This window comes from Haplochromis burtoni, unplaced genomic scaffold (assembly GCF_018398535.1).
Source record: "Haplochromis burtoni strain Fernald_Lab_line unplaced genomic scaffold, NCSU_Asbu1 Contig_11, whole genome shotgun sequence".
Classification (NCBI taxonomy): domain Eukaryota; kingdom Metazoa; phylum Chordata; class Actinopteri; order Cichliformes; family Cichlidae; genus Haplochromis; species Haplochromis burtoni.
In genome coordinates, this window is record NW_024582372.1 from 4640381 (window position 1) to 4652234 (window position 11854).

The 11854-nt window shown below is 39.9% G+C and overlaps 2 protein-coding genes across 2 annotated transcripts; one reads left to right on the forward strand and one right to left on the reverse strand.

Annotated features, from left to right (window-relative positions):
* The first annotated feature begins 232 nt into the window (after window positions 1-232).
* LOC102309353 (regulator of G protein signaling 9 binding protein) lies at window positions 233-5624 on the forward strand. The gene has a single exon (XM_005915008.3). The coding sequence runs from the start codon at window positions 903-905 to the stop codon at window positions 1641-1643; it is 741 nt and encodes a 246-aa protein (XP_005915070.1). The 5' UTR covers window positions 233-902; the 3' UTR covers window positions 1644-5624.
* A 1028-nt stretch (window positions 5625-6652) lies between these two features.
* Window positions 6653-10474, reverse strand: nudt19 (nudix (nucleoside diphosphate linked moiety X)-type motif 19). Its single transcript, XM_005915007.3, has 3 exons — window positions 9594-10474; window positions 7659-7866; window positions 6653-7568 (listed from the first exon to the last, which is right to left on the reverse strand). Exons 1-3 carry the CDS (start codon window positions 10347-10349, stop codon window positions 7351-7353), a joined length of 1182 nt encoding a protein of 393 aa, XP_005915069.1. The 5' UTR covers window positions 10350-10474; the 3' UTR covers window positions 6653-7350.
* Window positions 10475-11854: the final 1380 nt, after the last annotated feature.

An 11854-nucleotide genomic window follows, 5' to 3' on the forward strand; every position in this document is an offset into this window, starting at 1 on the left:
ATTTACTTTACATTCCTCTCTGGCTTCACCGGTCTTTATTTTTCCTCGTGCAGCCGACTATAAGCAGGGACCCTGATGACCATGGTATTGTCAGAGAGTTAAGGTGTTTGTGATTTGACTTCCCTGCTGATAGACATCGCAGTTCTGCCCACATCACGGACAGAGCAGCCAATAGCATGAAGAATGTAAACCAAACGCCTGTGTGGAAAAAAAACCAATGGGAGTGAAGCTGTTTTGCTGCCCTGCCTCTGCCTGTCGCTGAATAGCACTGTTGTGCGTGCACATGTGACTACAGAAGGCGCTTACTGGTATTTAAAAATCATCGATCGGGTGCTGAAGTGGACAGCTCCTCATGCAGATAAAACAAACCAAAACAACAATGGCTCGCGTTGCTCCTCGCGGACGCTGAATGGCGAACCTAACTTGTCCGACAGCTCATTTTCTTTGAACATTTTTTTAAGCTGCTGAAGAGAAAAGGCGCCGAGCTCTCTACGCAAACGGTTAGGCGGATGTTGTGACACCTGTGGCTGAATCGGGATCGCAATTTCATAAAAGGGTGGTTGGATTGTTTCACGTTCGCATCCGTCCTGCAGGAGACGGGCTGCGGAGCCGTATGATCTCGTGTGGGAAAACACAAAGGTAATCTAAAGCCTTTTAGGCTACGGGGGCATTAATTTCTAAGCCACTCTCTGTATCTGCTTGCACAGGAAGGAGCATGGATAGAGAGGAATTTTCTCTCACCAGCGCGTTGAGTGGATTTGGAGAGCGGCTGGTGAGCTCCCGTGGAAACTAAACCGAGGTCAGTGGCTAAAGCATTGTTCGAATAAGCGCGCTGTTTGCAGCTCCCCCTTTTTAATCATTTCATATTTTCTAAGAAGGATATAGATTTTTTTTTATCAGTCATGGGGAAAGAGGAATGCAAAACAATGCTGGACGCTTTGAACAAAGTGACCGCCTGCTACAGGCATTTGGTCATCGCTCTTGGGAGCACTTCGGACTCGCAAAACCTGCGAGAGGAGCTGAAGAAGACCCGCAAAAAGGCCCAGGAGCTGGCGGTGGCCAACAGGACTAAACTGACTTCTTTGCTCAAAGATAAGACCATCAGCAAAGAGGATCGGGCCGAGTACGAGCGCCTGTGGGTGCTGTTCTCTAGTTGCATGGAGCTTCTTGAGGTGGACATGAAAAGGTCCTTAGAGATAGCACAGGATTTCCCCCTCAAGGTGCCCACAAGACACCTCATCCAGACAGGGATGACCGGCAGCACCACCACGGTGGCGGCCCGGGCCATGAGCGTGCAGAATATGAAGTACGAGGCGGACAGCAATATCGACACGGCAGACCTCAGAGACCTACAGGCCGAGATCACCCAGGTGAGCCAGATGATGGAAGAAATGGAGATGAAGGTGCAGGTGGCGCCGTGGGCCGTGGAGGCGAAGCAGGAGGCAGGCGCTGAGCTCAAGTCCAACATGAGTGTAGGGAATTCCTCAGTGGGTGTCATCTCGATCTGCGAAGAAGAGCCCAAAGAAGAAGAAGGTGGCGGAGGGAGCAGGGAGACTGGTTTTGCGTCAATCTGCGCTGTGATTGGATTCTTTGTCATCGTTATAGTCGCCTTGGTTCTAGGCTATTTGGTCGTCAATATGTGAACTGTCTAACCAAAAGCCCACCCTGATGGACATCCTGTGAAGCTGCCCAGGGAGCGGTAAGACTCTGCAGGCCCATAAGAAAGAGAAAGAGCGTCTTTTTGGGCTTGAAAAATATTGTGGACACAGAAAAGTTATTAAGCTTTCCTTGATTTGTGAATGTATTTGGCAGAGACGAGAAATTGCACTAGATAAGCTAAAATGTACTAGAACAATATAGCCAAAGTGTGAAAATAATGGGAGTGAGGTAGAAAAAGTATGTTTGGGGGGGAGGGCCAGTGGACCATTTATTTTTGGAAGAGGGTGGGAAAAAAGGTCATAAAATTACGTGACAGAGTCTAGCCATCAGGATGATATAAACAACACGTAATCCAAGTGGATTAGTGGAAAAGCTCAAGCAGAAATGTAGCCTACGGTTAACTATTCTCATGATGTTCTGTGGATTGATGCTTTGCATCCAGAAAAGTTAAATCTGCTCAAACAAACAGGGGGGCATCTAAAAAACGGTTGTCTTATTGAAACTATAGTGGAAGCCAGCACAGTTAATCTCTGCTCGTCAAACCACACTGGTCGGATGTTATCAAATCTGCACTCTTCTACACTCCTTTCAGTACCGTTTTAATGCGTCATAATAATCTGTATAGCCAGATTGCAATAGGCCTGCATCTTACTTTACCGCATCAAATCACAATGTGCTTGATGAGAGCCTTGGGACCGAAGAGATGTTCACAGTCTTTTAATAACGCACCCATTCACTGTAAGCCTGCTCATGTTCCTTTTCAGGGTTTTCTTGCACAGTGTTGAATGTACATTGCAACATGAATAGAAGGTTTGTATATACTGCTGTTTCCGAAAATGTACATACGATCAAGTATATTTATTATAATAAAACTTCGAAACACACTTGAAAATGTGCTTGCAGTTTGATAGGTGCTTTACAAACATGACCAGGCATGCTTGTAAGGTCACTTTGTCTGAAGGTGTGGTAAGTTGTGTACCAGTCCAGGCCTAGTTTGTAATCACTGCAAACCTAAGCTAGAGATCTATACATCTAACACACATAGAGATGTTTTAAGAAGGGAATTAACCACTTAACCACCTTAGGTTTAAAATAGTACTTAATTTAAATGGAAAGTAGACTATGCTTAAATCCCTAATAGTTTTACATCTAAGAGCCTTTAAGGGTATTCCTGGACTGGCATCCAGTTGAACTGGAAGCAGTCAGAGTCAAAGTTTCCACCCAAGTGGTTGTTAGTTAAGGGTAGATGCACACTAAGACAGTTTTCTTTAGCCCAACATGAATATAAATGCAAGTTAGTTATTAATTTTCAGAACAGAAACAAGTGCTGCTCCAGAAATATTTTCAAGTCACATGCTTTAGTACATTAGGCTAAAAACAAAAACCTTAACATATAGAGAGATAATGCATCTAATGCTTGTCAAACCACCCTAAAATTCATAAAATAGAATTATGCAAAGGATTGAAAACATCTTCCACTTTTTTTAACTCCACAAAAGTTTGACAAAAAATGTAAAAAGTCAAAAAGACAAAAGTGCACTTAAAAAATAAAGATAGCAAAATTGTTGGTATAAGCATGCATGTAGATATTTTCAGAAATGTATATGTGGGTAAAAAAATAATAATGGTCATTGAAACTTTGTCATAATCTGGGTTTGAAATCACAGTAATTTGTACTTTGATACCTCCAGGCTAAAATATCCAGGTATCACAAAACTTCATTTCTTACATAGCCATAATGTCTATGTAAGTGAAATAGAAAACCAGATTTATGCACAAACTCATTGCATTTTTGTGTCAGAGTGTTTGTGTGTTATCATTATTATTCATTTAAAAAAAAACATGCCACTTCATGTAAGTAGGTGTCTGAGTTTCTTTCCCCAACAGGCCACCGTGTTCATCCTGTGAGTTTCCTCATCTTCATTGCAAGTTGGTTAACTTATGTTCACTAAACGCTCATTGATTTCATAAGTGAAACAACAAACAGTCATGGAAGTAATGACTCTGGTCATCAGTCAAATCAGCAGGAGGTCCATTTAGATTGACAAAAGAGCCAATTTAACTAAAAAGAATAATTCAAGATAAATATTTACACTTGTATCATTAAAATAACAGTTTGATGCAAATTCTAAAAGCAAATTCTGAAAAGCTGCACATCACATGAGCCCTGAAAGGACCCTAATGATCAGCTTCTTCACTATTAAGGAGGTCCTCTTGTACTAATTGTATATGGTAAGTGGACCCATGGCATTTGAAGTCAATTGAGTCTTAGGCTGAATGTAGTTATCTCACATGTTTAAATGCAATTACAGTACATCCACATTCCTGTTCGAAGCAGAGGCTCCTTCCTTTACATATATATATGTGTGTATATATATATATGAACTATATGTAAAACATTGTAAAGGTATTCAAGTTTCAGATTCATTTCCTGTTTCCAGGAAATGAATCTCTCTCTCTTCTCCACCTCTCAATACAGAAATTCTGTGGAGAAACATTTAAAAAAGAAACTAGTATAATAGAGTAAACAAAGTAGATAAAATGCAAGATATTTAATCTTCTAACAAAAAAGCTGAAAGCATTCTTTGGCAAGACTTCGATGTGTGAAAATCAGTGGCATGCTCTACTCACATCTGATTCACAGTAGGCTTTCTGACATCTTGTTTATCGTTGCTGTCATTTCACAGAGGCACTATGCTCTTCTAACAGTGAGTCATGGACCTTGAATCTCTCGAAACTTATGACAGATTTACATTGTCATCCGGAAATCTAAAAATATAAAAGCGATTAATTAAACATGAGGATGAGAGGGAGGAGATTTAAGTAGAGAATGAGATGAAGCATCCTCAAATGCTGCCCTTTAAAATTTGTTCCACTCACTTCCAGAGGAAGAGGAGCATTTATGCAACATGCAACTCAGAGACTGTTTCATGTGTCTTTTAAATTGCTTTTTAAAAAATTTCAGTTATGCAAGATGTTCCTGAAAATAGCCACAGCATCAAATATTTAGAGTGCTCCATCACTCACCTTTACAGGTGAGTAAATCAGGTTTCTCAACAGCTGTTTGGAGGTATTTTATTTTAACATATGCACAACAAACCATGTATTTGCTTAATTCGCTCGCTTGGAAACAAGCACACTAAGCAGACTGGTTCACAAAGAGGTGAGCTACACACTTGGCAGACACAGACCACTGCATCATCACTTCATCTGGACTTAGATGGTGGGTTTTCAAGGCTGTGAGTTGCCATAGAAACCCTTAACATACTCCGCAAACAGCACAGAAGGTTCAGCAGCGTTATTTCAACTCACCCGCTTTCTGCCACCACCATCCTACACACACGGCACTCTGAAGCAGTAAGAGATGAGGTGTGAGGACAGGGGAGGGCAAAAGGGGACAGAAGCTCTGCATCTTTTATCAAGCTGACAGGTAAAATATGTCAGAAAGATGAAAACCAGACTGAGGGCTGCTGACTCGCTTCAGTGTGTCTCTTCATTTTTTTTTCTGGGAGAAATGTTTTCGTCAGATCAGAGTGACATTAAAGTACTTTTTCTGATGAACACAGGTGACATTATGACAGCATATTTGGATCTATCTCTTGTGCTGGTTCAGCCCCTTCCCACTTGTTCTAGTCGTCTCAGCAGTCCAGCAGACGGTGGTCTGTCACATTTAAAGTGCACTTTGTGTTTTTGAGAGCCGATACCAAAAACAGTTATGAAAAAAAAATCCTGTCTTAAAATACTGTACTGGAGAAATGTGTGAGACAAGGCTATGGGTACGTTGAGCCACCACCAGTTTTCCGGCCCGAAAAACAGGTGGTTTTTCGGTTCTTTCTTACTACAGAAGAAAGAACATTATAAATAAAGTTGTAATATACTTTATTTACATTTTAAATTTTGAGTGTGAATTAGTGAAATTGTACCTCTGAATTGCACCTTTTCTAAAAAGGTGACTGGTGCATAATGTACTGGAACTCTTGGGGTGAATTCAACCATTGGCCTCTTTTATCTCAAATTAATTTTGTATCTGTACAAAGCTTGTTGTTATGTCAAATATACAGTTAAGTGAACACTGAAAGCTAAAAGAAAAAAATCTTTGGATGCTCATGTTCCACAAGAAACAAAATTTGTCATGTCTTGGATTTCATGACAAATCATATCCAGACTTTTACTTCAAAACCTGGTTAATATGAACTGTTTTCTCAGATGGTTTAACAAACTCACACCACCCTCATGGAGCCTGTGTCTGGCTGTTTGATAAGAAAAACATGTATGAGTAGCCCTTTTGAAGTCTATTTGAAAGAGCAGAACAAACACTTCCAGAGCCCTGGTAGTGTTTCTTTCTCATACAAACAAGCAGATACTAATCCTGCTGCTGGATTGATGCTCTTCCACACTTTTGATGGTGATAGTTGGGAGATACAGGAAACATTTTTTAGACAGTATAAACAGGTATGCCATCCTGGAGGAGCTGGGCTACCTGTGCAAAAGGAATGTGCTTCAGGTACTGTTTCATGCTGCCAGTATTGACAAGAATGCTACTGAAAAATCACAGCAAAGGAGAGGAAGCACTGCATGTGTTATCACGTTGATTTGCACCAAAATGGATGAAACTGATTTACAGCAGTCTATGTTCCCTACAATATGCCTGAAACTTACCTGACTTTGTGTTATACTGTGATGATTGAACTGAATTGAGAGCCTTAATTTTAATAGGACAAACCATTTGGCTCATTACTTATGTCCATCACAAATAATCATAAGATATAGCACAAAAGGCAGGTTAAAGCAGCGTTATTGAAAGGTTAATATGAATAATGATCAAATATGCTCAATAATAAATTCATTTATATTGGCAAAAATCCTGCGTGGCCCATTTTACACAAAGTATTTCTCACAAGGCTTCAATTTGTCCTGAAGGACACTGTTCTGGAAAACTTCTACTTATGCATCCTCCACACAAGGACAACCATGAACACACACAAGAAGACACTCGTGTTTTTCAGCAGCCTTTATGTTTAAATTAATCAGATTTAACAAATTTCATTAACAGCATTGCTGTAATCAACCTATATTTCCAGTAATAAGCACAACTGATCAAACACAGCCTTCAGCTTTCACTACAACTGCGACAAAGTTTGAGGATACTCTGGTCCTCTGTATAGTCATGAAGAACATGTCTTTGGATTGCAATAACTATATATACATTTTTATTGGAACAAAAATTTGACCTCTTAATGCATCTGTGTCTGTGCAGGCAGGTCCGTGCAAATAAAAAGTTGTCTAATCTTTAAACTGCATATACAATTTTTGAAGTTGCTTTTTGTCCTGACGTAAAAACTAACTACACAGTAAAAACAGACACGATTACTGCCATTATTTAAATGAGCTGTCTGGCAGGTCCTGCAAAGTTTGGCCTGAGCTGAAGACTGAATGTTCTTTCTCTTCTGTCCATGTTTGTCTTCTTCTTCTCTTCCAGCTTCATGTACTAGGAATTTCTACCCAAAACAAGCCAATCTGAAACACAATAACTCTCAAAGTGCTGCAAAATTTCTAATTTAAATTAACATAATAAAATATACAGTGACGAGAGCAACATGACTGAGACCGATATAAAAATATGACTATAAATTTGCCTGGTTTTGTGACTTTTTATTTCATAGGCACAGGAGGACAAGGATCACAGGGTTGTCAAAGCTGACTTTTTGAGTCATGTGACACTGCTGAATGTGCAATAGGGAGGACATGGTTGTATTTTGGAGTGATGGTGATCTGTACCCTTAAATTGTATGGATCTGATATGACAATACGGTGGAGCGGGGAAGCATCCTGATGATCCTTTGATTGAGGGGCTGTGTTTTTTGCAGCTTCAGAGTCTCTTGGGCTGTCCACTGGATAAAGTTTATCACCTGGATGAGTAAGCAGTCCAAGAGAGAGAGAGAGGAAAGATTAAACATAGATAGGTGTAAATCATTAAATGATAATGATAAAATCTGCACCTGGCAGCAGCGATATATGATGTTCATCATTTGATACAACAACCGGCATCCACTGTTCGCAGCCCGCTGTGGCACGCTGGCTGGCGAAGTTGTGGAGATCATTTAGTAGAGGGAAGTGGCACAGGCGGCTGAGTTCATAGAACTGTGGAGGCGCAATCCACAACTCCTGTGCCTGGTAGCTCTGCAAGATCTCTGAGGGTGTGGACCACTGAAACACACAGATGGGGTTAGTGTTTTAGAACTGCAACACTGTGATCTTACCTTTGATTTGGTACACAATATCAATCAGCTGGTACAAAGACACTCGAAAGAGCTAGTGTTATTTACCCACTGAAACTAATTTTACCACATTTTCTGTGTAATTTCAGCTGCAAAACCCCATTTTTGAATTACTCACGCTGACTTATCCTTGTGTAACCAGTGGCACCTGGAAGATTTTAATGATTGGTAGAGGAATTGTATAAAGAAGTTCAGTGTCAGGTGATATCAGTTCTTATCTTGGGAGGTCAGAGAAGATGCTAGCCTCACAGTGTGATTTTCTGAGATCACACTTTTTTTTATGAGGAACATTATTTAAGAGGCAAGTTGACTGCACTGGGAAAATTTAAAAAGGAGCAAGTATCGAACCACTTCTTAGGTCTATGACATTTTCCAACTATGCTTCTTTAAAAAAAACAAAAACAAACTCTGTGTCGTAAAACAGAAATCATGATTGTCAAGAAACTGATTCACAAGGCGGTAAGCGTCACTATCAAGAATTTGGAGGTGTTTCCGTTAGTGAGGGACAGGAGGTCACTGAACAAACTGCTCTCCACCACAGACAATCTCACCCACTCCACTCCGCACTACTGAGGCAGCAGAGCTCCTTCAGACTGATTCAAACACACTGCCATAAAGAATGATTGTGGAAATCAATCCTATATTTCTCTATAAAACTGTACAATAAGGTTTTGTTCTGTCACAGGTGAACATACCTGTCAGGAATAAGATCTAAAACACACATTTTTGTATTATACCCTTTCATGTTTACTTTTATTTATTTTTATTTATTTTTTTGTAAATACAATTTACACTATTCTCTTGCATTCGCTTCAGTTTTACTCTTTGTTTGTTATCATTGTAGTCTATGTAAATTTTTGCACTATTTAACAGTATAATTCCCTTACTGTGCACCTGTGGCACTTATACATTCATTTGGTTGTTTATTTACTGCAGACTGTGCTGTTTTTATTCCTTATCCCACTGCTGGAACAACCATTTCCTTTCTGGGATCAATAAAGTATTTAGCAGTGATTACTGAAAGGTCTTAATTTTGTTCTCCGAATTCATTTCCTGTTACATTTGGAGCATTTCTTTGCTTTACTTTGTCCCCTGGCATTGCATGGGCTGTGGACAAAAAGATCTGCAGGTCTGTCTAATAAGAATAAATTGACATCTCTTGTTTTCTTTATTTTTATTTGCTTCTCTCACTTCTCTATCATGGCAGCATAGGAACAAGCTATAAGCAAAAGGTCGATAGAGGCTGTGTCCTACCACACCAGGCAAGACCCTCGGTGCAAGTTGTGCAAAGATGCTCCTGAGATGACCACATAACAGCAGCGTGCAAGATGCTAGCAGGCAGGGGATACATGGAACCCTATAACCAAGTGCCTGGCATAGTATACAGGGACATCTGTGCTGAGTATGGCTATACTATATCTTTGCTAAATAATATGGCCATACCAAGAGATAGAAAAATCAGAAAGGAGCCACCCCTCAGTGGCTGTAGCTCAGGAGTCAGTTGCTCTACCAGATCCCAGATTTTAGTTGGGATACTGTTGGATTATATGACTGACCCCCTTTTTAATGAATTGGTAAGCAGGTTTTGATGGTCACATGTGCGTTTCATGCGTCTATAAAGAATATAAATTAATCTGGCTGGATATATGTAATCACCTGAAAACGCTCAATTTCCTTATCATCTTGTAGCGTATGCGGAATCTCCTGCAAGCAGCAGATGAAGAAAGCTGTGTCAAATCTCGTCGTCCCATATCGGCCTGCTGGAGTCAGCCAGTTGCTCCACTCATGTAAAGCCCAGATGTTAGGCAACACTTGCAGCTCTCTACACATCCTGATAAAGTTGGAGGGGTTCTGGTTAACCAGAGCCCTCCACTTGGTGAGCTCACTGCTGCACAGATCATTCACCCCGTAGCGCTCAATGTAACCAAAGTCCTTTATGCTTTTTAACATTTTTTTCTCCTCTGTTTTGGGAGCAACCAGAAGTACGCCAGATTCCTCAAATGTTTCCCTCAACGCGCAGATCCGGAGGGCGACTTCTCCCGGGATGGGAGAGCCTAGTTTCAGTCGGTCTGTAGCAAAGATTGGAGGTCTGGTCTCCAGAGGCTGTTTGACACTTCTTAACCCGAAAGTCAGGGAGTTAGTGAAAGATCTGAAAATGTCCAGCCACTCACTGGAAAAATCCGATGCGTCCACCACTCCCCCAGGAAACACATAAGCATTGGGCATGAATCCGCTTTTACCGCTTCTTTTAAGCAGCAAAACGTCGTAATCAAAGGGGGACCTGTGGGGCAGATGTGACTGTCCAGAGTCGCTTTCCCCTGTCAGCGGTGCTCTCGGGGTGAAACCACGCCCGCGTCCTGCGGCTAAAATCAGAGTGGCCGCCTCTTTCCAGTGCTTCAGTGTCGTGTTCATCCTAAACCAGCAGCGGTTTCATTCAGTCTAAAAAGTCTAAAAAGTTTCAGCCTCTGACCTCTGTACTTTCACCGTCAGCTGGCTGGTAGCTTTGTTTTGGTGGAAGTCACATGATTCGGGGAACTGGGGACAGAAGCCGTTATCGCCATCTACAGGCTGGAAGATCAACAATAACACGATCCTTAAATACAATTTATAACAGTTATCTATCTATCTATCTATCTATCTATCTATCTATCTATCTATCTATCTATCTATCTATCTATCTATCTATCTATCTATCTATCTATCTATTCCAGCTTACTTAGTTTTTCTAAGTTAAGACAACTCAAATAAATTGAGTTTATCAGCATTTTTGCATAAAAAGTACTGGTAACTATTTAAATCGAGTTCTAATAACAAATTGATAAAAATTGAGTTCAGCCATTTAATATTTTTAATTAAACACAATATTACATTTTACAGTGTGCCATGATCTAAAGAAACCCAAGAACAACTGAGATTTGCATTGTGGGCTACTTTTTGTGAAAACTTTTGAATTTATCAGTGAGAGAATAAAAATCCTCATCTCAATCATGTTTAATATCTAAGCAATAATATCTTCAATAAAAGGACTGAATAGATTCCTTCAGAATGGAAGTGAGGGAATTAATCAAGAGGGAAAAACTAGAGAGACAACTATGTTTGCATCTTCAAAAAAAAAAAAAAGACCACATAAAAGAGTGGGCACCCAGAGGGAATGTAACCAGGATTTTATTTTAACTTCAAACACTGGCTTCCTCTAGTTCTTGCAGCTTTTGGAGTACCTGCGGAATACAAAGGAAATGTTTAAAACGCTTTAAGGAGAATTTGAACCTTTGCCGCAGACACAGTTATAATCTGCTAACACAAAAACACACTGGCATATGAACTCAGTAACCCTGAGACCCAGAACTTATGACCACGTTTCAGACAAATACAAGGGGGAGGGGGTTTAGGATCTGACTGAGTGAGTTTTCACCAACAAAATTTAGAACAGTTTGTGAGAAAGTAAGAGTATTTAGTGCAGTGAGAACTTTCAGTTTGACAGATTGGCAGACACTTTCATTCACTGAAACTCCAGAAACAGTCCCTTATTCTCATAAGCCTTTACTGAAATACTTGGAAAATCAAAGTTTCAACTCTAGAGTGTTATTGGCTATTTCATTTTTATGTTGTAAACCCAGGACAGGAAAGTTACCAATATATGGGTAGAGCTATGTTGAAAACAAATATTTACAGATATATATAGTTTAAAAAACATTGACACAATTCAATAAAATTCAATAAAAGCTTAATAATTACTAAATAAGTAAATAAAGCCTAAAAAAAAATCAAATTTAGGGCATTACATGTAACATTACATATTGTAATTACATATTTACTTCTATTTAAAATCATGTTACATTTTGCAATTTAGCTGCCTTTAATTAAAATACTTTTTTTTAGTTTTACAGCAAAGTAACCACGACACATCATTATAAATG

Coding starts and splice junctions, on each gene's coding strand:
- nudt19 (XM_005915007.3), bottom strand. CDS start 10,349: ATGAACACGACACTGAAGCACTGGAAAGAGGCGGCCACTCTGATTTTA. Junction 7,867..9,593: donor AGGAAATTGAGCGTTTTCAG/GTGATTACATAT, acceptor TGTGTGTTTCAG/TGGTCCACACCCTCAGAGAT. Junction 7,569..7,658: donor TCATATATCGCTGCTGCCAG/GTGCAGATTTTA, acceptor TTACTCATCCAG/GTGATAAACTTTATCCAGTG.
- LOC102309353 (XM_005915008.3), top strand. CDS start 903: ATGGGGAAAGAGGAATGCAAAACAATGCTGGACGCTTTGAACAAAGTG.